The sequence below is a fragment of the Sturnira hondurensis genome, unplaced genomic scaffold, assembly GCF_014824575.4.
Source record: "Sturnira hondurensis isolate 20B ecotype Veracruz unplaced genomic scaffold, ASM1482457v3 Scaffold0003693, whole genome shotgun sequence".
Lineage (NCBI taxonomy): Eukaryota > Metazoa > Chordata > Mammalia > Chiroptera > Phyllostomidae > Sturnira > Sturnira hondurensis.
The window spans coordinates 5,016,143-5,041,602 of NW_028076324.1; the positions used below are offsets into that span (position 1 = coordinate 5,016,143).

Genomic DNA, 25,460 nt, shown 5'->3' on the forward strand with positions numbered 1-25,460 from the left:
CCTGTTGGATAACTGTCTAAACTTATAGGTGATGGTTAACTGACTTACGCTGATCTTCTGAATGTTGATCCATTTCATCATTAATATTAAAAATCATTAACATCATCACTAATTTCATCTCTAAAGTTTAGATATTGGGAAGTTATCAAGCTCCTGGTGAAGGATACCAGTGAGAAAGAAAAAGAGAGCAGAAGCTGGCCTGGAATCCCTAGCTAGGGCATGCTATTTTCCTATTAAGTCATCTCACAGAACAGGACTTAGACGGGGTTACTCTGAGGGTGTGGCTGAGTGAGACAGAGCAGGCCACATGATAATTTTGTTTGAGCAATGAGAAAAATCAGGGTTCCTACGCCACATACAAAATACCCAATGCCGTTTATTACATACCCCATCGAGGACATGACTCCTGCTTCCTGACAGCCTCCCGTGTAGAGAGGGCCCCCACTTCCTTGGACCCTCCTCCAGCCGCAGACCCTTCTCAGCACCTTCCAGCTGACAGCCTGCTTCCCCGGCACGTCTTGTCCCTCTGTGTGAGTGAGCAACCCAGCTTGTTCAACTGCAGGAATGATCCTGTGGTCTTTGGTTTGAGGATATTGACACAAGTTTCCCAAAACTCTCATTTTCACTTGAAAGCTTGCAATTTGCAGTTGGCAACAAGTACTGTCAGTTGTTTTCCTCGAAGTGACAGGCTGGCTTTGTTTATTTTCAAGAAAATGTCTGCCAAAAGACCACTTTGTGCATGTCTTGTATTCAAGACAATCATCATACTTTGGCATGCATCGACACAGTGCTGTTTTGTGTGCTTCTCATTTTGTCACCTGAAATGGATAAAAGGTGTGCACTCAAGGGTGAAGATGTGACACAGATTAGGGTTGTCACTGCTCTATCAAGGGCATTCCAGACAGAACTCGTTTTCGGTTGTGAGGGTGTGGCAGTGAATAAGCCAGTGACTGCTGGTGGTATTTTGGCGCCACTGCCTCAGTTTGTGCTGGACACCAGCAGTTGTGTCCATTGTCAGTACAAATGTCAACGCAGTGAAAAAGGGCAGGTGAGCCTTATAAAAATAGCTCTGTTCTCTGGGGACCTGCACAGAATGTGCTTTGAGAACTGTTATTACATTCATGCTTTCATTTACTAATCATGGCTTAACTGCTGTAGCTTTTTAAAATAAGGTTATGTATGTGTTTGCCTGGAATTAAATTTCTCATTGAATTTAAGGAATCTGGATCATAAAGGCTAAAATCTGCTGATTTTAGTAGGTCCCTTGTCATGAGTATATTTTCTGAGCTTGTGCTTTGAATAATCAGATAGGAGTATAAAGACCAATTACTTACCTGGTGGTGGTATAAAAAAACCACCAGGTAAGTGATATCTAGACAAAGAGTAAGACTTTGTGTGTATGCACATATAAAAAATAACTGACAGTATAATGCCGGGGACGTGCTTTAGGAACTTAAGGAAACTAAGACAGTAGGCTGGAGTGATGAGCAGCCTCTCACAGGAAGTAGAAACCAAACCGGGCCTTGAGAGCTGAGTGGGACTTGGGGGACCGGAGAGGAATGGGAGCCCTATCTCAGTTTGTAGGACTGGTATGAAGCTGGCTTTGGAGGAAGAGTCAGTCATGTTTAGTGGACAGAACACAAAGTTTGTTTTTGTTTGTTTTTGCTGAAGTTGAGAGTTCAGTTGGAGAGGGAAAGGAGGAAATTAAGAAGACTTCCTTTTTTTGTAAAAGGCAAAAGATTTATATGATCTGAAGAGAAACCAGAGTATGGGGCTTCCTTTTTTGGACCTTTAATATCAAGTTAAATTAAAGAACTTGACCTTTATCCTGTATCTAAGCAAATGAGTTATTCAGCAGGAGAGAGGTGTAATGACACTGGTATTCTAGGGATATCAATATTATAGTAGTAAGAATAATTCTCTGTTTACTTCCTGCCCTCTCCCAATTCTTCATTTAACATTTTTCTATCCACCATTTCTTCTGTTGAACTCCATTGTCAAGATAAGCAGTCAAGTCCGCCTGACAAATCTTCTGCATGCTGACAGCGTATGGACGTTTTACTGTGGCCAGTGGCAGAAGGATTGGACATTGGTCTCGTTTTTTATTACTGATACCTGTAGATCTGGAGCCCAGTTGGCTGACTGACTCTTTTTATGCATGAGAGTGGACGTGCTTGTTTTAGTCGTGACATGTATTGTTACTGTCTTTCTATTATTGGCTCTAATGGTTCCATACTTACTCCTTATTATATTATATACCAAATTTAAAACTTTGATAAACAGGATAATTATTTTACTTAGTACCATTGCATTTTAGGTAAATTAACAAAGAAGTAGATATGAGTAATAAAATTCACCAAGGGCAGGTTTTATCTTGGGGAGTTGATTATTCTGCTTTTCCTAGTAATTGGGTCTCTGTGGAGAATTAAAGGACACAGCATGATAATCACTGTTTACATGTCAGACCTTTTCTCCCCACAGGACATTTGTGAATGGCTCTTCAGTGTCCAGCCCTGTGCAGCTGCACCACGGGGACAGGATATTGTGGGGAAACAACCACTTCTTCAGGTATGACATTACTCGTGGCTCTTACAGGAGGTGGTGGAAGGCTGCACTCTAAACCAGAGGAATGTGTATTGAAAAATGAACATAACTCCACAAATATTATATATGTTAATGTATATATATATTTGCTATGTGCACCATAATTATATACTTATACAAGGTGGGGCAATAGTAGGTTTACAGTTGTGAGTACACAAAACAGAGTTTATTCCTATATTATTATTTATTATTTTCCATAAAAACAAGTGTAAACCTGCTTTTGCCCTGCCCTGTGTATATGTTTGTTCACTGCATGGTTTGAGCCCCAGGGAAGTGAACGATACACTCAGGAAAAATACTGAGTTTCCTGAGACATTTTTCCTTTTTATTTCTCAGTGGAAGATGATTATTACGCCATCTGGTATAAAAATTCATTAAATTTTTTTCTGACATGCTTATCTTTTTATTTGTTCAGGGTTTGTTTATCTTTTTTTGAAATAGGAAAAGCAGTGGTTTTAGTTTCCTTATTCATAAAAAAAAGGTTTGTATTTTTTTTGCTGCAAATAACAGCAAACTTGACTGTAGTGACTTAAGTTGATAGTTTGTTTCTTTGACAAAATGAGAAATCCAAAGGAAGATGGTTGTTGGCACTGGCTGAGCCCCTCAAAACTGTCATAGCAGAAGTCTTGTCATTGTCATGATGTTTCCCTATGGTCTAAAGAAGGCCACGGCGCTCTGGAAGTCTTCTCCACATCCCCAGCAGCCTTTCACTTTGGTCTCATTCGCTGGGATTTGCTGCCTGGCTGAGAGGGAGGCTGAGAAAGAAAGAATCAGTCTGGGACTGCACACATTGCTTCTCATACAAAATTCCTGTTGTGTTGGCAAGGAGAGGCGGGCTGGATATTGTATAAAATTAAAATTCTAGTCTGTTTTTCTTCCTGTCACTGTGCTTCAGATATGAAACTGGCTTTTCTCAGAACTCTTGGAGATCTTTTGCTTGTAGGCCAGCTGATATTTTGATGACTGAAGAGGAGAGGGTAGAGGGGTACAAAGTGTGTGGGAAATACTTGTATTTTTTTCTTTCTCAAACTGAATCAAGTGTAAGTGATTTGGCTTAGTATTCAAGGCCTTCCTAGTTTGGGTTAAGTTGGTCTTTTCAGCATTACCCCGCACAACTTCTGCTGTGCAAATTTTGTGTCCCTTTTTGTTTCATTCATGCCTTTTCCTGGCTTGTAACAGTCACCTGGCCTCGTGTCACACTCTGTGTTGTAACTGTTTGCACTTGCATATGTGTTTTATTTCTGCTACCAGAATGTGAACTGAGTCTAGTAATTGCCTCATATTTACATGATATCCCCTTGGCATCTAGAAAGTGCCAGTATTTAATGAGTGAAATGAATGTGTATATCTTTATTTAAAAAATAATCTTTTTCCCCCAAGATTGAATTTGCCTAAAAAGAAAAAGAAAGCAGACCGCGAGAATGAGGACCAAGACACCTCCGTGAAGAACGATACCAGTTCTGAGCAGCTGGACGTAGACGGGGACTCCTCCAGCGAGGTGTCCAGTGAGATAAACTTCAACTACGAGTATGCGCAGATGGAGGTTACCATGAAGGCTCTGGCTAATAATGGTGAGACCTGTTGTGCATTTTAGAATCTTTTTAAAAATTAAATTTGTTTTTTATGTAAGTGTGGTTGGTATACTATCTTATATGGCTTATATTAGTTTCAAGTGTACAATATAGTGATTCAGCATGTTTATACTTTACAGTATGATCACCCCGCTAATTCCAGTAGTCATCTGCCACCTTGTAAATTTATCACAATATTATTAACTGTATTTCCCTTTTCACCCATCCCCTCCACCCTTCCTTCTGGTAACCATCCTTTGGTCTCTGTTTCTTTTAAAGTTGATGGAGAGTTAAGAGTGTTTATGACTGACATGCTTTAAATGTTAACAAAAAAATTCATTAGGTTGTTCTCTGTACTCTACTCTTGTGTCTTTGGCTTTAATTTGTTATATTTATGAAAACTTGCCTTCTTTTTACCGTGATATACAAGTCACTGCAAACTTTGTTCTCACTGATAGAATTTCTCAAGTTTAAAACTTGATCATCAGTGGATCATGATTGTAGTGGATTTCTGGAGCATTAACCACATGTTGGGTAATGTGTGGAACACACAATAGACCTGCTTTTTCTGTAAGGGAGGTAGTTTGGCACATACCAGACAGAACAGATAAGTAATTGGGAGTAAAGAAAGCTAAGTTTATCCCAAACTCTCTTTAAAAATCTTATTTTTATTAAGATGACAAACAACATTATAGAATAACATTTGAAATATATTGTGTTGTATAGTTTACCATTTGTTCATTATTTACCTTTTTATAAAAATCTTACTTAGATCCAATGCAGTCAATACTGAACAGCCTAGAACAACAGCACGAAGAAGAAAAGCGATCTGCGCTGGAGCGCCAGAGGCTCATGTACGAGCATGAACTGGAGCAGCTACGCAGGAGGCTGTCTCCCGAGAAACAGAACTGCCGGAGCGGGGACCGGTTTTCTTTCCACTCCCCCAGTGCTCAGCAGCGCTTGAGACAGTGGGCTGAAGAGAGGTAGGTGGTGCCTAGGGTCTTCAGTGTACGCACAAGCATGTGCTCATCACTTTTAACCCACAGGGTGATAAGATACAGAGTGGAAAAATCTAGACCTTGCTTTAGAAAAAATTATATTAAAAGAGAGTGGTACTGCTAAGAACCATTTATGGAGAAAATGGAGATTGTCGGTTTATGTTGACTTACTTAAAAGCTGCCCGTGTTCAGTGCTGCCCTGTTTTCAGTTTGTATGGCTTTTGGATTTTAATGAACAAGTATCTGTACTTAGAAGTTGTGCTCTATCATTATACTATTATACTTTAGGTTCTGAAGCTTGGGTAGATGCTTTTTTTAAAAAAGGGGGAAAAAAGGTGGTATTCTGGATGATTAACTCAGGTAGGCAAAGCACGGTGCTCATGAGATGCAGATTGCAAGTTTGGTCTCTATACTGCCGAGTTAGCATTGCACTAAAATGTCTTATCCATGGTCACACACTATACTTAACTAACCTCTGGCTCTTCAAAGTTTGGTCTGCCCACAGGCAGCATCTGTGTCACCTAAAGATTAATAGAAATACTGCATTTCAGGCCCCACCCCAGTCAGAATCTTCAATTTACCAAGTTCCCCAGTTGATTTGTATGCAGACTCGGGTTTTGAAGTACTTCCCTAATCTAGGGCCCTTTTGTTACAGGAGCATGTGCCAGTGCATGTAACGTAGCCCAGATACAAGCGCGGGCACGGGTCAGTGTGGGTGATGCATTCCCTGTGTGCGAAAGGCAGTCGTAAAGCTTGCGTGGCAGCTTGGCACCAAGATGTCACGTACTGTGTAATATTCTGATGTGCTGCTTGACGGCTATCTCCTCTCTCCCCCCACTGTTTTTTTTAAAGAGAAACGACACTGAATAACAGTCTGATGAGGCTGAGGGAACAAATTGTTAAAGCCAATCTGTTGGTGAGAGAAGCTAATTACATTGCAGAAGAACTGGATAAAAGAACAGAGTATAAAGTTACCCTACAGATTCTAGCCTCCAGCCTTGATGCCAACAGCAAGGTGAGCTTGCCGTGAATGGAAAAAAAGCACATGTCACTGGATAAAGCTGCTTCATATTTCACCAGTGTTTATTAAACTCCAGTGGGTTTGGCCTCATCCCCATCTAGACTCTCCACAATCCAGTTCTTTTATGCTTGTCCTCTTCTTTCGAGTAGAATGTACTTCCTTTTAATTCTCTGCCTTTGTGCATATATGTCCCTCATCCACTGGAGATATCCTCTCTACCCCCCACCCAGACCTACCAATTTATATCACTCAACTCCTTTTCTTCAAATCTATTTAAATTATTTCTGGGAAGTCTTTTCGGATGAGTTTTCCCAAAGTGTTTTTTTCCCTTTTTTTCTGTTATAACTCTCCAGCCACTGCCACATTAGGTTTTTATTTTGCTTAAACCATGTTGTTTTCTATTTGCTAATAGATTGCTCTGAAAAACTGTTCATCAGTTATTTTGCGTGTGTATTCAAGATTACAAATCTCTCTTGGTATGATGTTATAAACTTCATAAAATGTAGGGGGGAAATCCCATCAAAATCTTCTATCTCTGCCATTCAGGAACAACTCTTTTCTTTCATATTTAGGTTCTTTTCTAACTCTTGATCAGGTGGTTCATACATATGTTCTGATGAATTAGGTAGAAGTTTGTATTCAGATAAACATTTGAGTGTCTGTGTGGTTTGTTTCTCCTACAGTATGCGACACAGCAAAGCTTTAATGAACCCTTCCTGGGTGGTCTGTTCTAATTTGATAACAGGGACTACCTCTTTTTTTCTCTTATAGCATCAGAGTATCAAGGTCAATGTTTTGCATAGTATAAATTTGGCAAATATGATGCCTAATGTTTTTAGTAATAAAGGTATTATAAATGTGGTGTAATCATTATTTTGTAGAGACTTGTCTTTTAACATCTATTGTGTGTGTAGTTTGGAAGATTTTACTCACTTAGAACTTTATTTTGCTTGTTGGTATTATAGGACAAACCATAGGTGCAGTTGGAATTCATGGCTAAAAAAATACTAGAGGAAAGCCATTTATGGTCAAAAGGTACAGGCTCAGCTTCTTCTGAAGAACAAGGTCTTCTTCCATCCTGTAGGGTTGAGTTGAAAAAACAGAACTGTGGCTAGTTTGTCCCCATTAGGCATGACTGTAGCCCTTTTCTGTGTGTCCTGGCTTGGGCTTTGTTGGAAGGAGCAGCCCTGCCTCTGGAAGCCAGCTCAACACCTAGAAGTGTTGACACAAGCCACTTTGGGCATCTCTCTTCCCAGATACCCGATAGTGTGTTTATGGGGGCATTTTTTTGTTTGTTTTGTCTTGCTGGTAGAGATGACCCATGTTGCTAGAGTTGAAGCAGCCATTATTAACAGAAGGCTGCTAATCCCCTCTATTATTGATTTAATAGCTTAGTAGTTTCAGATTTCAGCCAGAGAGAGAGAGGAGCTGGACAAGGAAGTATTTCTTAAGGAGGTAGTCTCCTAAACTCAGACTGGGTCTTGCATGTTTGCATCCAACAAACTTCTTTTTTAAATTTGAAAACTCTTCTTTCATGTAATGTTGTACTTTCCATGGTGTAAACGCTGTTTTTTTCTGGTCCTTACTCTTGGCTTTGTACTCAGCTATGTCTGGTGATTTTTGATAAGGGGCAGAAATTTCTTCTTCTTTCCCTCCACCCCTAATACCTGTCGTAGTTATCTGCAGGAGGACCATGTCATGATGCTGCAGCATATTGCTCATTGCCATTTAGCTCCAGTTCACATATTGTCCCTCTGATACTACCCACAGATCACTAATGAGATTTTTGTATTTATTCTCTAGCTGGCTGAATATAAGTAAGTAAAAGGGCCGTTAGTAAGAGAGTGGTGGTTTTTTATCTTCAGAATTCTAAAATCTTTATTGTATTATGTAAATTCTGTTTTTTTTGGAAATGATTATAGGCAAGATGTTAAGCATCATTGTCATATTTCATAATTCTCTAAAGTTCTAAGTAGGCATTTCAGAACAGTTGATAAATTTATCCAGTAAATCACTTCTGGCCAAGATGGAGGCTTAGGTAGACACACTGTGCCTCCTCACACAACCAAAATTAAGGACAACAAAAATTTAAAAACAAAAATACCCCCAGATCTGACAGAAAATTGAACTGTACAGAAGTCTGACAACCATTCGTCTAGGCCAGTAAGAGGGGTGGAGTGGGCGGCCAGCGGAGAGGGGTCATGGCAGGAAAAAGCGGTGGTTGGCAGTCCTGGGTGTGCAAAGTGGCAGCTGGTAGACCCCAGGCGTGGGGTGGCAACGAGCAGACCCAGTGAGCCACACAAGGTGGCTGGCTGACTGAGGACACATATTTGCTCACAGATAAACCAGGTGAAAACGGGGAGTGAGACAGACCGAGCAACCCAGGGCCCCAGCAATGGGAAATAAAGCCTAACAGCACTGATTGAAAACACTTGTGGAGGTTGAGGTGCCAGGAAGAGACTCCCAACCTCACAGGAGAGTTTGTTGGAGAGGCCCACAGGATCCTAGAACATACACAAGCCCACCCACCCAGGAACCAGCACTAGAAGGGCCCAATTTGCTTGTGGGAAGCAGCGGGAGGGACTGAAATAGGAGAGCGAAGCAAGTGCCATAGGTTCCTCTCTGACCCTGCCCCCACATACAGCGTCACAACCCAGCAACATGGGTTGTCCTGCTCTGGTGAACACCTAAGTAACGGGTGTGACCAGACACCCCCACCCCCTACCCCCCAAAAAAGGCTCAAATGGAAGAACAGATCAAAGACCCAGAGCTGATACTTCTAAGCGACCAAGAGATAGCCAACCTATCAGATGCACTGTTCAAAGGACTGGTGATCAGGATGCTCACAGAATTGGCTGATTTGGGTTGCAAATTGGATGAAAAAATGAAGGCTACCCTAAGTGAAATGAAGGAAAATGCACAGGGAACCAATAGTGATGGGAAGGAAACTGGGACTCAAATCAAGGGAGTGGACCAGAAGGAAGGAAGAAACGACCAAACAGAAAAGAAGGAAGAAACAAGATTTCAAAAAAACGAGGAGAGACTTACGAACCTCCAGGACATCTTTAAACGTTCCAACATCCAAATTATGGGACTACCAGAAGGGGAAAAGAAACAGCCATGAGTGGAAAACTTATCTGAACAAATAATAAAGGAGAAGTTCCCCAGTCTGGCAAAGAAAATAGACTCCCAGGAAATCCAGGAAGCTCTGAGGGTCCCAAAGAAGTTGAACCCAAGGAGGAACACACAAAGGCACATCATAATTACATTAGCCAAGATGAAAATGAAGGAGAGAATTCTAGAAGCACCAAGAGATAAGGGGACAGTCACCTACAAAGGAGTTCCCATCAGACTGTCAGTGGATTTCTCAAAAGAGACCTTACAGGCAAGAAGGAGCTGGAAGGAAGTATTCAAAGTCACAAAATCCAAAGACCTACATCCAAGACTGCTCTATCCAGCAAAGCTTTCATTTAGAATGGAAGAGCAGATAAAGTGCTTCTCAGATAAGATCAAATTCAAGGAGTTCATCATCACCCAGCCTTTATTATATGAAATGTTAAAGGGACTTATCTAAGAAAAAGAAGATAAAACATATGAGCAGTAAAAAGACACCAAACTCACAGTTATTAACAACCACACCTAAAACAAAGGCAAACTAAGCAAATAACTAGAACAGGAACCGAACCACAGAAATGGAGATCACATGGAGGGTTAGCAACAGGGGAGTGGGAGGAGGAGAGGGGGGAAAAGGGTACAGAGAATAAGTAGCATAGATGTTAGGTAGAAAATAGACAGTGGAGGGCAAGAATAGTATGGGAAATGTAAAAGCTAAAGAAATTAAGACACGTGGACATGAACTAGAAGGGGGGAATGTGGTTGGGAGGGGATGTGCAGGGTGGAGGGGAATGAAGGGAAAATAGGACAACTGTAATAGCATAATCAATAAAATATATTTAAAAAATTTATCCAGTAAATCTAAATCGATGAGAAAATTGATAGATACATCTCTGTCCAAGAGATACACAGGCATTTTTATTTTCTACTTCATGGGGTTTTTTTTGTATTTTATTGATTATGCCATTACAGTTGTCCTATTCACCCCCTTCATTCCCCTCCACCCTGCACACCCCTTGCCCACCATTACCCCCCTTTCATTTATGTCCATGTGTCACAAGTTCTTTAGATTCTGTATTTCCCATACTATTCTTGTCGTCCCCCCTGTTTATTTTCTACCTACCATCTATGCTACTTATTCTCTGTACCTTCTCCCCTCTTCTCCTCCCCCCACTCCCCTGTTGCTAACCCTGTACGTGATCTCCATTTCTATGGGTCCACTCCTGATCTAGCTGTCCTCTTAGTTTGCTTTTGTTTTAGGTGTGGTTGTTAATAACTGTGAGTTTGCTGTCCTTTCACTGTTCATATTTTTCATCTTCTTTTTCTTAGATAAGTTTCTTTAACATTTCATATAATAAGGGCTTGGTGATGATGAACTCCTTGAATTTGACCTTATCTGAGAAACACTTTATCTGCCCTTCCATTCTAAATGAAAGCTTTGCTGGATAGAGTAATCTTGGATGTAGGTCCTTGCCTTTCATGACTTGGAATGCTTCTTTCCAGCCCCTTCTTGCCTGCAAGGTCTCTTTTGAGAAATCTGCTGACAGTCTGATGGGAACTCCTTTGTAGGTGACTGTCCCCTTATCTCTTGCTGCTTCTAGAATTCTCTCCTTCATTTTCATCTTGGCTAATGTAATTATGATGTGCCTTTGTGTGTTCCTCCTTGGGTTCAACTTCTTTGGGACCCTCAGAGCTTCCTGGATTTCCTGGGAGTCTATTTTCTTTGCCAGACTGGGGAACTTCTCCTTTATTATTTGTTCAGATAAGTTTTCCACTCATGGCTGTTTCTTTTCCCCTTCTGGTACTCCTATAATTTGGATGTTGGAACGTTTAAAGATGTCCTGGAGGTTCGTAAGTCTCTCCTCGGTTTTTTTGAAATCTTGTTTCTTCCTTCTTTTCTGTTTGGTCGTTTCTTCCTTCCTTCTGGTCCACTCCCTTGATTTGAGTCCCAGTTTCCTTCCCATCACTATTGGTTCCCTGTGCATTTTCCTTCATTTCACTTAGGGTAGCCTTCATTTTTTCATCCAATTTGCGACCCAAATCAACCAATTCTGTGAGCATCCTGATCACCAGTGTTTTGAACTGTGAATCTGAAAGGTTGGCTATCTCTTGGTTGCTTAGAATTATAGGCTCTGGGGCTTTGAGCTGTTCTTGAGTCATAATGTTTGGTCTATTTGCACCTGTTATGTATGCAGGGCAGAGACTTAGATGTTCACCAGGGTGAGACAACCCAGGTTTCTGGGTTGTGACATTATATGTGGGGGCGGAGTCAGGGAGGGGCAGTGGCATTTGTTCTGCTCTCTCTCAGAGTTCTGTTTCCTCTGCCGCTTCCCACAAGCAAATTGGGCCCTTCTGGTGCTGGTTCCTGGATGTGTGGGCCTGTGCACCCTCCAGGACCCTGTGAGTCTCTCCAACAAACTCTCTGTGAGCCTGGGAGCCTCTCCTGGCACCCTGACCGAGAAAGTCTTTCCAGTTGGTGCTTTCAGGCTCCAGTTCCCACTGTTGGGGCCCTAGCCTGAGCAGTCTGTCTCACTGTTCGCTCCTTTTCTTGGTTTATCTGCTCGGGAATGTGTGATGGCTGTCAGCCACCCCGCCTTGTGCCCTCACTTCTGCCCATTGCCACCCCACGCCTGGGATCCACCAACCACCGCTTGCACTCCTGGGTCTATCCGACCAACCAATCTTTCCTGCCCCACCCTGCTCCACCACTGACTCCGCCCCTCTTACTGGTCTGGCTGAATGGTTCGTTGTTGTCGGACTTCCCTGCAGTCCAATTTTCTGGGTTTTGTCTGTGTTTTTGTTACTAAAACTTCATTGTCTTTAAACTTAGTTGAGCGAGGAGGCACAGTGTTTCCACCTACGACTCCATCTTGGCTGAAAGTCCTACTTCGTGGTTTTAAAAAGTTTAAATATTTTTTTACATAAAAAACACATTGCTTTTATATGCTAGAAAACTTCAACAAATGCTGTATTTTGAGGCAAAAATTCACATACAGAAACATAAAATTAACCATTTTAAAGTGAACAGTTCAGAGGCATTTGGTGCAACTAGCATCTCTGATCATCTGGTGGCCCGAATAAAACAGTTTTGACTTAACCATGGTCTTGTCTTTTGTGTTTTAAATTTAAACTTCTATCCAACTGCCATGAAAACTTAAATATTGCTTGCTTGGCTATAAAAGCATTATGTTAAGCTTATGACATTTCTGGGATGCTTGGAAATTAATAGAATAAAGAACAATAGCAGTTCCAGTTTTGGTTGGTGTTTACTGGTGGGTATAGAGCGTTCAGGTTTGACTTCCATGGTGTGTATCTTTGTGTTTTAGTTACTTAGTCACTTTTATTGTCTTTGCAGCGAGGCTCTCTTCTTAGTGAACCTGCAATCCAGGTGAGAAGAAAAGGAAAAGGAAAGCAGATTTGGTCTTTGGAAAAATTGGACAACAGGTTGTTGGATATGAGAGACCTTTATCAGGAGTGGAAGGAGTGTGAAGAAGATACCCCAGTAAGTTATGTAAGAAAAATTGCATAATGGGTACTCATCAAAGGGACCGAGCATTTTGCAATGAGACTGCCCATTTTAAGGGAAAATTGCCTTTTTTCCCTCCTGAAATAGTAATCCTGTTTCTAGGATATTTATTTTGATCCTTTAAGTTGTTTAGCTAATCAGGAATTTTAATAACCCATTTTTGCGCATCTTCTTTTTCTAATCAATGTATGTTTTGTATGTTTCATGGCAAGATTTTTACATAAAGAAGAAATGATAAAAGTAATGATGTATTCATGGGGATGTGAAGTATAACATACTGTACTGTAAACGCTATATATGGTGTCAGATGGGTACCAGACTAATTGGAGTGGTCACTTAGTAAGGAATATGATCACTGTGTTGTACTCCTGAAACCAAAGTAGTATCACGTGTGAACTGTAATTGAAAAATAAATTTTTAAAAATTAAAAGAAAGAGCCCCGGCTGGTGTGGCCCAGTGGCTTGAGCATTGGCCAGTGAACCAAAGGGTCACTGGTTCAGTTCCCAGTCAGGGCACATACCTGGGTTGTGGCCAGGTCCCCAGTTGGAGCTGACAAGAGGCAACTACACTTTGATGTTTCTCTCCCTCTGTTTCTCCCTCCCTTCCTATCTTTCTAGAAATAAATAAATAAATTCTTTTTAAAAGTTAAAAGAAAGAAAAGTAATGACATTATTGGGATTGTTCTCTCATAGTTGAAGAATGCTGACCATATATTCTAAAATAGGAATGAGCAGCTGGGGCAAGGAGGGAGGAGGAGAGAGGGGGAGATACAGTGCTATACTTCAGCCATGTTTAATGACTTTATTAGAGTGCATCAAAAAGTGGTCGAGTTCATTTATTTTCATCGATTTTCTGAAGTTGTGCATTGTGAATCTCTTTTGAGGTGATACGGTCTTACTTCAAGCGTGCTGATCCATTCTATGATGAGCAGGAAAACCACAGTCTCATTGGTGTGGCTAACGTCTTCCTTGAGTCCCTCTTCTATCACGTGAAGTTGCAGTATGCTGTTCCTATTGTCAATCAGAAAGGAGAGGTTCGTTTTCCCTTCATGTGTCGTGTCCTGCAGGGAAAAGGGGGTCGATAATATATCGTTGTTACCGTTTTTCATCAGTAATAGCAAGCGATAGTTGTATGTGTGAGTAACACCTGTGGTGTGTTTTCATACTGCTTCATGGTGATTATTCCAAGTACTTTGGGGGAAAGTGACTCTTAGAACCTAGGCTTCTGAATTCCCATATATCATTAACCTACTCACTTGAGTCTAAAACAGAGGAAAGAAGAAAATCTGGAAAAAGCATCCACTTTCCTCCTCACTGCTACAGGTGGCAGGTCGGCTGCACGTAGAGGTGATGCGGACCAGTGGCGACATTGTGGAAAGGATTGCTGGCGGGGATGACGCCGCAGATGCCTCCCTTGATAAGGAAACCCCTGAGAACAAACTGACATGTATGGTAAGTCCCAGTTTCATTTAAAAATCATAGAAGTGAGGTTGACTTTGAGGATTGTGGGTTTTTAAATGATGAATATTGTGTTCTTTTTCAAATTTTGAAAAAAGCTGTCTCTAAATAAATGTTTAGTACTTAGTTTTTCATCATTTGTTCTGATGTACATACTGGTTAGCCAAGCACTTCCACTACCTTCCTCTGTGAAGCCTTGGATAAGTTACCTCTTTCCTCTGGGCCATTCCTCTCCAAAATTGTATGAATTTGGGTTTATTGGAATTTCATTATAGAGAAACCAAGTTTTTTCACACAAATTTCCTCTTTTTCTTGGGCCTCTTGATTCCTGCTGACACTGGAAATTTATCCCAGCCCTAGTCCTGTTTCTAAGCTGCCGTAAGTCACTCTTTACCCTGATTTTCCACATGCTTTTTAGTCCTTTTCCCCTGTGTGCCTTTTGCTTATGCTACTGTCATGCCCACACTCCAAGCCCCGTTCTTCCTGCTCTTCCCATGCATGCCATTCATGAACTGTGCGTTGAGTCTCATCTGCCAGACACTGTGCCAGGTAACACAGTACAAAGATGACTAAGACAGGTTCCTGCCTCCAGGAGCGACCTGTGTAGTTCGTGGGTATGTGTAAGGGGGACACACAGTGGACAGAAGACTTCACTATTGTGTAACCCTGGTGTTCTGAGAGAGTAGACGAGATGTTCTGGGACACAAGAGGAGGTAATTCATTAATTCTGATGATAAGGTCTGAGGAAATTTTCTGGATAAATGAGATTCAAAGTGAACTTGAAGGAGAGTGTATTATGTAAAACTCGTGCTCCCTAGGCTGCTGGGGTATTTTCACAGAAAATTGCTAGGCAGATTTTTGGTAGGTCATCACGTTTCTGACTCCTGCTCAATCAGCAGAGGTAGTGCCACCTCTGTCACTCATAGCAATAAAAAAAAATCCCTCCTACATTTTCAAACACACTGTAGTGGGCCAGCGTGCCATTGGTTGAGAATCACAGAGGAACCAGTTGGAAAGGTTTTTGAGGAAAAGAAATCAGCCTGAGACTTCCAGTGTATGGGTGAGAGGAGACCATGAAAATGGGAAGTAGAGGCCCGTACTGAACTCTCACCTCATCATCCATCCTAGCTGCAGTCCTGTGTCTCAGCAGATATTTCTGGAATGGACGTTGATATTGAAAGAACTAAGTAGGCATTACCTACAAGGTATGAGGAAGCTAAAGCTGTTAAAAGCTGGGTTATTTTCTGCAGGTTCTTGCATGTATTTAGGAGTCCTGAGATGTTTAAGTCAATTACTTCAATGTGAGGGGGGAAGTCCTTAATTCACTAAAAGGTGAATCTTCATTGTAGTGTATTTGATTTCAGAACATGTCCTTTAGGGTATGGGATTATCAAAAACGGAGACATAGTTTTAATGACTCCATATGGCCCACTTTAAAGGTGATTGACAGTAAATGCATTGTGTACATTGTGCGAAAGGTCAGCTGGGTGAGTTCACTATTAGTAAAGTAACATACAAGGATACTATATCACTTGGGAAATTTATCTTTATCACTGAAAAAAAGTAGTATATCCTGGGTAACAAGCTTTTTAAAAATATAAAGTTAAAAAATCTTAAGATGTTTTAAAATGGAAGATACCAAACATATAAAAGTAGTATGTTCCCATTCAGTTGTGAGCCCGTGGTCAGTGTAGTTCCATTCATATACCCAAGCCACTTCCGTACTGAGCCCTTCCCGTGGATTATTTTGAAGCAATCCCAGAAGTCATATTTTATCTATAAATAGTTTAGTATCTCAAAAGAAGAACATTTTTAAAAATCCAATAAAACCATGTCATAATAAAAATGTATACTTTCTTAAATATCATGAAGTATCCATTCATTTTCTTTGATTGTCTTACTTGATGTGTCTGTGAAGTCCTTTTTAATCTTCAGGTTGTCGCTTGTGTGTGTTCTCGCTCCGTCTCTCTCTCTCTTATTCTCTCTTAACCTACAATTTATTTATCATAGAAAGTGGGTTATTGTCTTATGTTCTCTCATAGTCTAGATTTACTGATAGGTATTGTTTAACATGTTAAGATGTATTTTCCATACTTAGATAATTGCTGCTTAGATGCACAGGTGATGTATGGGGAGGCAGGTAGTGAGGATACTTGATAGGTAGTGGTGTGTTCTTCCGTTAGAAAGTACATTGTGTTTGGTTCTCTTACGGAGTTGTCAGCAATCGGTGTTTATTATCTAGATATTTCATTAGGCATTAGAAACGATGCTACTATGAGTCTGTTTTTCCTTCATTTGTTAGCTGGAGTTTTTCTGTAGAAAAAATATTTGTATTAACAACTATATTGTTATCCAGAGTTACAGCTTGTATAGGAGAGTCAGGGTAAATGTTCTTCTCTTCCATTATCTACTAATTCTCAGAATAATGAGTTGGTTTTCATCCTAATATCCAAAAGCAGCCAAGGAGATTTTTTTTTTTTTTGGTTTTAGTCTTAACATCATTATGAACTCTTAGTTAAGCATATTTGATGTGGTTTCCACCCATTGTATTTATTGCCTGCATTGAAGCTCAGATGATCCATCATCTTTGGCCTGTGGGGCCTCTTCAGCTGGTTCAGGAGCCCTTTGACAGAACCCTAACCCTTTTCGACTCAGCTAGCTTTCCTGCATTCCGATAATGACGAATTAGTCTCATCAGTGTTTCCTGTCCTAGACTTGAAATCAGTCATTTTCCAAGGAACCTGATTCCTTTTAGCAGAACGTGGTTTTTAGAGACCATACCCTGAGCATGTGATATAGCCTTTGGTATAAAAGAAGGAAGACAAATGATGTGACTGTAAAAAAAACATTGTTAGAAAAAACAAAACCAGTCTGGGGACACTTAAGATACATGGGTAATGAGTGTCACTGGCCCATAAAAGAAGTTTGAATTTATTTTTCTGGGATACAAAAAGGCTTGCGCATATTAACATTGATTTTTTTAAACTCTTGTTCAAGTACAGCTTTCTGTCTTATATTCCCAACCTCCCCCCCCACCCTGTGCTCCCCGCCTCCCTCCCATTTCCACCCCCCACCCTTAGTTATTGTCCATGTGTCCTTTATACTTGTTCATGTGAGTCCATCCCCTTTTCCCCTATGATTCTCTCCCCTCTCCCCTCTGGACCCTGTCAGCCTGTTCGTTATTTGAGTGTCATTGGTCATATTTTGCTTGCTTGCTTGTTTTGTTTAGATTCCTGTTAACAGTGATATCATGTGGTATTTGTCTTTCACCGCCTGGCTTATTTCGCTCAGCATAATAACATTGATATTTTAAATTACATTAAGTGCAATTAGTGTGTTTTAAAATTCTAGTTAAATTCTAGTTAAGTTTTCTGACGTTCCTGGGCTCTGGTATCTTGAGCAGCGGCAAGCTGAGTGAAGTCTGTGGTATTCTGACACCTTGTGGCGATTTTTGGTTTCTGTAGGCAAAAACAAAAAAAGCACAAAACCCTGCGTTCTAGACATCAGGATATTCCTCATTCCTGTTGTCCTTCATTCCTGGCTGTCCCTTTCCTGAGAAGTTGCCTGTAGGGAAGAGCTCAGTATGTGAAATCTTGTTTTCTTGTTTATTTCAACTTTGAAATTGAGACTGATTTCTAAGAAAAAATGGCTTTCAGATGGAATTCAATCCCAAGGAAGTGCTCAAGGCCTGGCAGTGTTTCATTCATTTCATTGTGTTGGTAATGGTCGTCCTCACACCATTGTCATCAGGGAGCTATCCTGTTTGCCTAGGAGGAAAGCTAAGCCTATGAAAATGAAGATGTTAAGTAATTTGCTCAAAAACACACAAATAAGTGACAGATTTTTATTTAGATCTATGTACTCCGAAGTCTTGTGATCTTCCCAAATACCACAGTACCTCACCTTAAAGAATATAATTAGCACTTTCAATACTTAGTAAAAAAGTGATAGTTTTAAAAATTTAACGAAAAATTAAATGCTGAATACAGATCACTGTATTTGGTTTGGATGAATAAAGTGTGTTCGTCAATCCATCTTTCATAGTTTGTCAGGGAATTGCTGTCTAGATTTTTCAAACTCTTATTGCCATCATGGGAAAACTTGGATAACAGCAGGGGTTTCCATTCATTGCTTCCCCATTGTGGACCTGGTATAGAAGAAAATAAAGTCATTTGCTTTGTGAGATTTTCTGAGTCATTATTGAGGCTTCCTGAAGTGTTAAGACATTTGTATTTGTGGTTGCGGACTATATCAACTTCTGCCGCACACTCAGATCTAGTGTTGTGCATACTACAAAGTGCAAGGAAGTGACTAGGTGAAGAATAAACAAACGATCAATGTCCAGTCATGTGAAAGTTGACCTAATCAGTTATAAAATCAGAATTTCATTTAGCTTAATTAATCTTAGGATATAGTTTCCTTCATAGTTTGAGGAGTTTTGAAATATTACAATTTCAAAGTCATAAAAACTTCAGCTTAAAAACTCAATTTGATGCTACTTGTCAAAAGAAATATTTAGAATACTTGGCTACTTTAAAATCTGTTATGTGTATTTCTTTGGAGACATTTGGGTCTGATTAGACATATTTCTAATTGCACATGGTTGTCACAAAATCCTACACTTCTGCAGTCCAGGGTGCATGCATGGGTGTGTGTGTGTGTATTTATATATGTATATATATTTTTATTTGTCTCTCCTCCCTAAATCTGCATGGGAAAGGCATTCATTAAATGTTGGTGCAGAGAGAATGGTCAGCGTGTACCATCTTTAATCTCCATCATTCTTTACCCCTCCAAATCTCTAAAGTATATGTTCCTAAAGCCTTTATAGTTTTCTCCAAAATGCTCTAGTAGCGTGTAATATTCTACTTGAGAACCTTGTTTCTTTTTATACTTTAAAATATCAAATAAAATTTTGCCTCTTTCTGAATATTTACCGTTTATTGGCACATACACTGATTTTGTTCTTCATTCATCCTTCTTCTTGATAATCTTGTGTTTTTATGATATGTCCATTAGCCACATTTGCATCATTTAATGGTGTTGATGTTTGAGAACTTTTTTCTTCTGAGTTGGTTATTATAAGATGATGATTATGATGGTGATGATGATGTTATAAGGAACTAGAATTTGTATTTTTCATTGGCCTATAAATGCTTTAAAACGTCCACCTTTATAGTCAAGGATGTGATCCTATGTCAGCCTCTTGCTAAATATGACTGCTGTTACCATTCCACAGATGCAGAAATACAGCCCCCCAGGGAATGGGATTTCGTCACCATAAACCGGTAGTTAGTGTGACACAGTCAGGACTGGAGTCCGTATGTGTGACTAAAAGTATTTCTTGGAACTTTCTGAGTCAGAAACTAACAGAACCTTCCTTTTCTTTCAGGTTAAAATACTCCAAGCCACTGGGTTGCCACAGCATCTGGCCCACTCTGTGTTCTGCAAATACAGCTTCTGGGATCAGCAGGAGCCGGTCACGGTTGAGACCGAAATGGATACCTCGTCCTCTCCTGTTAACAAGGAGCCTCAGTGCATGGTTGTCTTTGATCATTGCCATGTAAGTTTGTTTTCCAGACCTGGCCCCTATTTAATTCAGGCAAAACCAAAACAATAAAGGGAGCCTTATTTGTTGAATAGTTTAGTTCCGATATGTGCTTTGGACCAGCGTTTCTTGGGGTTGTACTATAGTAAAAATCTGAAATGTTCATTATCAATAATATATCTTAAACTTACACAATTTCAATTATGTCTCAGTAAAGCTGGTGGGGGTGGGAAAGCACCAAAGTAAAGTGTCAATGCATTTAACTCCTCCACGATCAAAACTTTTGTGTGAAAACATACATACACTCACATATGTGTATGTGTGTGTACACCTGTGTGCTCTTCCCCAAAAGGAATCCATGTTTTGTATTAGATTATTGGAGAAATTGTCATCTAACAAGGTGAGGAAGCTAGTGGTTTGGAGATAGTGAAGCCTGAAGAGGGATAAGAACTAACTTTATTGAGCACCCACTGCTCCACTAGGCCCTCGAATGTCTCTCATTCGATCCTCACCGTCGTTGTGTTTGATGAGTGAGCTGCTTCTCAGCAGAAGCAGCGGGCTTCAGGGAGGTCAGTGTGGCGGGCCAGTAACTGGCAGAGCCAGGACTGGCGGGTGTCGGGTGCTTTTTCTGACTGTGGCACAGTTAAGCTACCTCATTTTTTCAAGAGAGAAGCCTCTTTAATCTCTCTAAAACCTGCAAATACCTTTAGTATATTAAAGATCAAGACAGAGAAGAAGGTGGAGATTTTATCACTTTTAAAAATAAACTGTTTCAGAGATTAACCATAACTATTACAAAATGCTGTCTTAAATCTATTTTGTGAAGATGGACAGGTTGGGAGAATTTTAAAAAATTAGGTGACTTTTTTTTGTACTAATGACCATTATTGCTTTCCTTCTTCTCCTATCATTGAGGATAGCATCCCCAAAACTGGGGAAAATTGTTTTTCCAACACACTGCTACCTTACTGCATGTAATAACTTCTGTATCAAGACATTATAGACCATTGTTGTAATTCTTAATACTAATTGTTCATACTCTTTGAAATGGCTCCCGAAGTATTGCTGACCAAATAGAATACAATGCTGGTCTTTCATAATAGATTTTCAAGGTGAAATATCTTCTCAAAATTCAGAGCTAAAATTATTTTTAAAGCCTAGAACCTTAGACCATGTGAACATTCATTACGGATGTACTGTAACAACAGTTTTGGAACCAAAACACTCTTTTTTAATTCTCTTTCCCATGGGGAAGTAAATATATGATGTTGGGTACGAGTAGTCATAAGGTTGCCAGAAAGTGTTTCCTCTTCTGTAATTATTTTCTTTTAGGAGTTTTCTGTTAACATCACTGAAGACTTTATTGAACACCTTTCAGAAGGGGCGTTGGCAATTGAAATATATGGCCACAAAGTGACCGATCCTCGGAGAAACCCAGCCCTGTGGGATTTGGGGATTATCCAAGCAAAAACACGTAGTCTTCGGGACAGGTGAATCTGAGATACCCGTCTGATTCCATGTATAATTTTTACAAAGTGACAGGCAGTGGTACTGCCATTGGTAAAGGGTTTCCTCCCCTCAGCACTCTGTGTTCCAGGAGTGGGAGGTGGAGTTGCCAGGGTGGTAATAGCGCAGTTAAACTTCTCCGGGGAAGTGAACTTGGGAGACTGATAGAAGAGAGTTACCTGAACTTGGGAGACTGATAGAAGAGAGTTACATATATGGGTAGTTAAGAATAAAGAGTGAAGTAAACTTTGGGGGAATGAATGGCTTATCATTGTGAATTACCTCTAATTAATCAACTGTAGAGAAAAGGGACCGTGGTGTAGTCTAGAATTCAGGCTTGCTTGTTCTTCTTCAGCTCAAAGTTCTTTTTAGCTGGCATCAGTGATGGGAGGGGCAGGCTCATTTGTCAACCAGGATTTTAAAAAGAGGAGTTAAAAGAAATGACCGAAAGTGCATATACTTGTACTTTTCACCTATTATAAATAAGAACCAGATTTTTGTGGCGTTTGGAAAGTTTTAGCAAGTACTAAATTAGACATTGAGATTTTTTTCTCTGATGCTCTTTGATGTGAGCAAAGATACATGTCAAGTCACTAAAGCATACAGGTCCACCTTTATCTGTTGTGAAAAGATAACCACTGCACTTGCTTCTGTCCAACTGGTGGACAGTTGGACAATGCTTAGATTTTTAAATAATCACTTTGAAATAGGCTTGTAATTATCACACATTTTTGAACAAAGCAAAGGAACCATTTCAAATTCAGGTGCTCTGTGTGTTCAGAGGAACTCCTCTAGGAATGAACTGTAGAAACGACCCCTGAAAGTGTAGTGTTAGTTCTGGTACTGTTTGTTTAAGTGTGCTTTTAATTATATTTGTTAATATGTACTTGCATGTTACTCACTGAACTGCAGATCATTCCACTGAGTTACTCGTTTTGGAAATCATTGTTGTTAATTCTCTTGCGTAAGAGCCTAACCTGCTGTATTGACATAGAAATGTATGACTTTCCAAGAATTTCAACTATTTCCTAGATGGAGTGAAGTCACCAGGAAAATGGAATTCTGGGTTCAAATTCTTGAACAGAATGAGAATGGTGAATACTGCCCTGTAGAAGTAATTTCTGCAAAGGACGTGCCTACAGGAGGCATCTTCCAACTCCGGCAGGTAACATTATGAGTGTTATTCTGAGTGTTCACATTAAATTCCTTGGTACCATAAAGCTGAATATTAGATTTCTTTTTATAGAAATGTTAGTGATAATTAAAGCTAGATGGCCAACTCAATTTCTGGTGTTAAAATCATCTACTTCATGTGTATTTTTTTAGTTTGAAAAATATTTCTATTTATAATATTTTAAAACCAGCTTTTGTTAGGTTTAAGTAAGAAGGAGGTAAGCTTTAAAGAACCACTTAAAATTGAATTGTACAAAATAAGGCAAACATATTAAGCAGCATTAGAATATTTACAAAGACAAGGAGAAGCAATGTGACGTGGCAGAAAGAACAAACCTCCAGAGTCTTAACGTGCTAGGGTTCAGCTTTGGATCTCTCGTGACTTAGCTGAGCATCCATGAGCAAGTCCAGTCACCTCTCAGAACCTTTTCTCAGGTGGAACCTGGAGGTGGTGATAATGTAAACTTTGTAGGACTGGTGTGACTATTAGTGATACTGTACATGAAGTATAGTGCTTGGTACATGGGAGGTGAGAAGTGTTTTTTCCTCCTGGCACCAACCAGTTTTCTGCATACACCAAGTGGGTTTCCTACAATTCAATTCAGTTTGAACCTTAACTGCCCGAGTTAGCCCAGACCCCCCAGGTGTAAAGGTGCAGACTTACTCACAAGACTACCCTCGTTTCAGGTACCAGCTGCAAGTGTCAAGTTCCCAGGTTACCCATGCTTCTATTTGATTTGGCTGCAAAGTCAAAAGTTCCTACAACTCTTCTCCTTAGGTTTGATAACTTGCTAGAATGACTCATGAAACTTGGGAAAGCCTCTTACATACCGTTACCAGTTTATTATAAAGGATACAGTGCAGGAACAGCCAAATGGAAAAGATGCATGGGTGGGCAAGGTATGGGATGAGCTTTCATGTCCTCTCTGCATGTGACACCTTCCCAGCACTTAGATTTATTCATCAACCAGGAAGCTCTCCAAACCCCACCTTTTGTAAGTTTTTGTGATTGTTCCATTACGTAGGCGTGATTGAGGACAGCACTGGCCTTTGACGATACTAGGTCCCCAACCCCTCTCACTGCTTTGAGGGGTGAGGTTGACAGCTCCAACTTCTAACCAAGGCTTAGTCTTTCTGATGACCAGCCCCCTCTTGAAGTTATCTGGTGGCCTGCCAAGAGTTGACAAATTAAAAGTCACTTCATTAAAAGATGGGCCTATAACTGTGAACACTTAGGAACTTCCAAGAGTTTTAGGATCTGTCTGCCGGGAACTAAGGACAGAGACCAAATATCTCTTTATGATACCACAGGAGGTGTTAAATAAATGCCACCAGGTAGACGTGCAAACCTGCCAGAAATCGGTTCAGCAGGAAGGTAGGTGGGAATCATCACTTACCCCCAGGCAGGTTGTGATCTCGGGTGTCTGTGCTGCCGACTGAAGGAAGGAGAGAATATCTTGTCTGTGGGAGATCTGGCAATACTTCTTTTTTTTGCCATCCTTTACATTAATTCAACATATAGTAGAATATTGCATCCTGTGATAGTTTCCATGCTTTAGAACAATAGTCAAATACTAGAATAGCTGTAGGAAATGAATGTTTAGATCATTCCAAGCAAAATATGAGAAAAGGTTTTAGGAAAAAGACAGTTTGCCTAAATATTTAAATTTCCTGGATGTTTTAGTAGGAGGAAGATGATAAGCACTTACTTTCTGACCTAAGCAAGTGAATTTTCATAAATTAATTCATATATGGTCAAGGAACTAAAAGCAAAAGGAAATTAGTTTAAATTATAGCACGAGTTATACATATAAAATAGGATTCTTAAGGGTGTGAAGTACATCTTTTTCTGAACATCTGTTGAAGCTATATATATCTTTTTTAGATGCCTTAGAAATTCATCTCCTGGAAGGCCAGACCAGATAAGTTTTTGTGGTTTAGTGTAAAGGGAATATTTGAGTGTTTGTCATAGTTCTGAGCATCTTTATTATCAGTATTCAAAGACATTTTGGGTTTATCAGGAAAGACTTTTTTTGAAGGATGCGCATCTTGACCTGGATGCTGAAAGAATCACACAAAGGCTGGGGAGGTGTTTCATATGTGAATGGCAACAATAAAGAATAAACATACAGAGGCTGGAATTAGGTAAGTTTAGGTAGAAAGTAAAGTGGAAGGAGCTGGGAAGCAGAGGTTATGAAGCATGTGGCAGGTAGTTAGTTCATGGAGGGCTCTGGGTGAGGGGCTCATTGAATTTCATATATTTTAAAGTTGGAACCACTATTCTTGAACAGGGAAACGGCCAAGAAAAACTGATTAGGTCAACATATGAAATTTCTGGTTGTATATTTAAAAAATAGTCAAATATCAGCAGTTAGAAGAAGTTCAATGTAATAGTTTACACATACTTTTTCTATGGAACATGTAGCCATTCTTTTCCCTCCTTTCCCCCCCTCTCCTTATCTTGATTTCTCCTCAAAGTGTGGAAGTATGTTCTTTCCATACTTTGGGCACCTTTCACATTTGGGCACACATGTAAAGTAGACCACTGTCAACCTGGCCGGGTTCTCCCTTCCCCTCCCTCCTTCCCTTTCTCTCTCTAAATTCAACTGAAAAAATTAAAATAGACCACTTTCTCTTTTAGGCAAAATAAATAAACGAAAGGTTAGGTAATTTAAATGACTGAACTATTTTAAGTAATTAAAATGTTTCCTTAGGTACTCTTCACAAAAGATCTGATGCATAGTCCTTGGAAAAGATTTAATCAGAAGACAGCAGTAACCTGGCTTTTCAAATCTAGCTTGTTAGGTTGGTCAGTGCCTTAGCTGGTTTAGGGAATCAAAATCTGATGGAAGAGTATATGACTTGAAATTGTATATTCAAAATCCATTTTTAAGTTATATTTTATAATTCTAGAATTTATAAACCAACTTTGAAGTCAACAA

General features: G+C 40.0%; 1 protein-coding gene across 2 annotated transcripts in view; it reads left to right on the forward strand.

Annotated features, from left to right (window-relative positions):
• The window catches only part of KIF13B (kinesin family member 13B), a 175,865-nt gene that overhangs the window by 94,973 nt on the left and 55,432 nt on the right, over nt 1–25,460 (forward strand). For both annotated transcript variants that reach the window (XM_037042195.1, XM_037042196.1), the window contains exons 15-24: nt 2,482–2,568; nt 3,985–4,175; nt 4,948–5,158; nt 6,026–6,188; nt 12,664–12,810; nt 13,718–13,867; nt 14,157–14,285; nt 19,684–19,854; nt 21,172–21,329; nt 22,378–22,510. In XM_037042195.1, the coding sequence (XP_036898090.1) occupies nt 2,482–2,568; nt 3,985–4,175; nt 4,948–5,158; nt 6,026–6,188; nt 12,664–12,810; nt 13,718–13,867; nt 14,157–14,285; nt 19,684–19,854; nt 21,172–21,329; nt 22,378–22,510 (1,540 nt within the window). The remainder of the gene's footprint in view (nt 1–2,481; nt 2,569–3,984; nt 4,176–4,947; nt 5,159–6,025; nt 6,189–12,663; nt 12,811–13,717; nt 13,868–14,156; nt 14,286–19,683; nt 19,855–21,171; nt 21,330–22,377; nt 22,511–25,460) is intronic.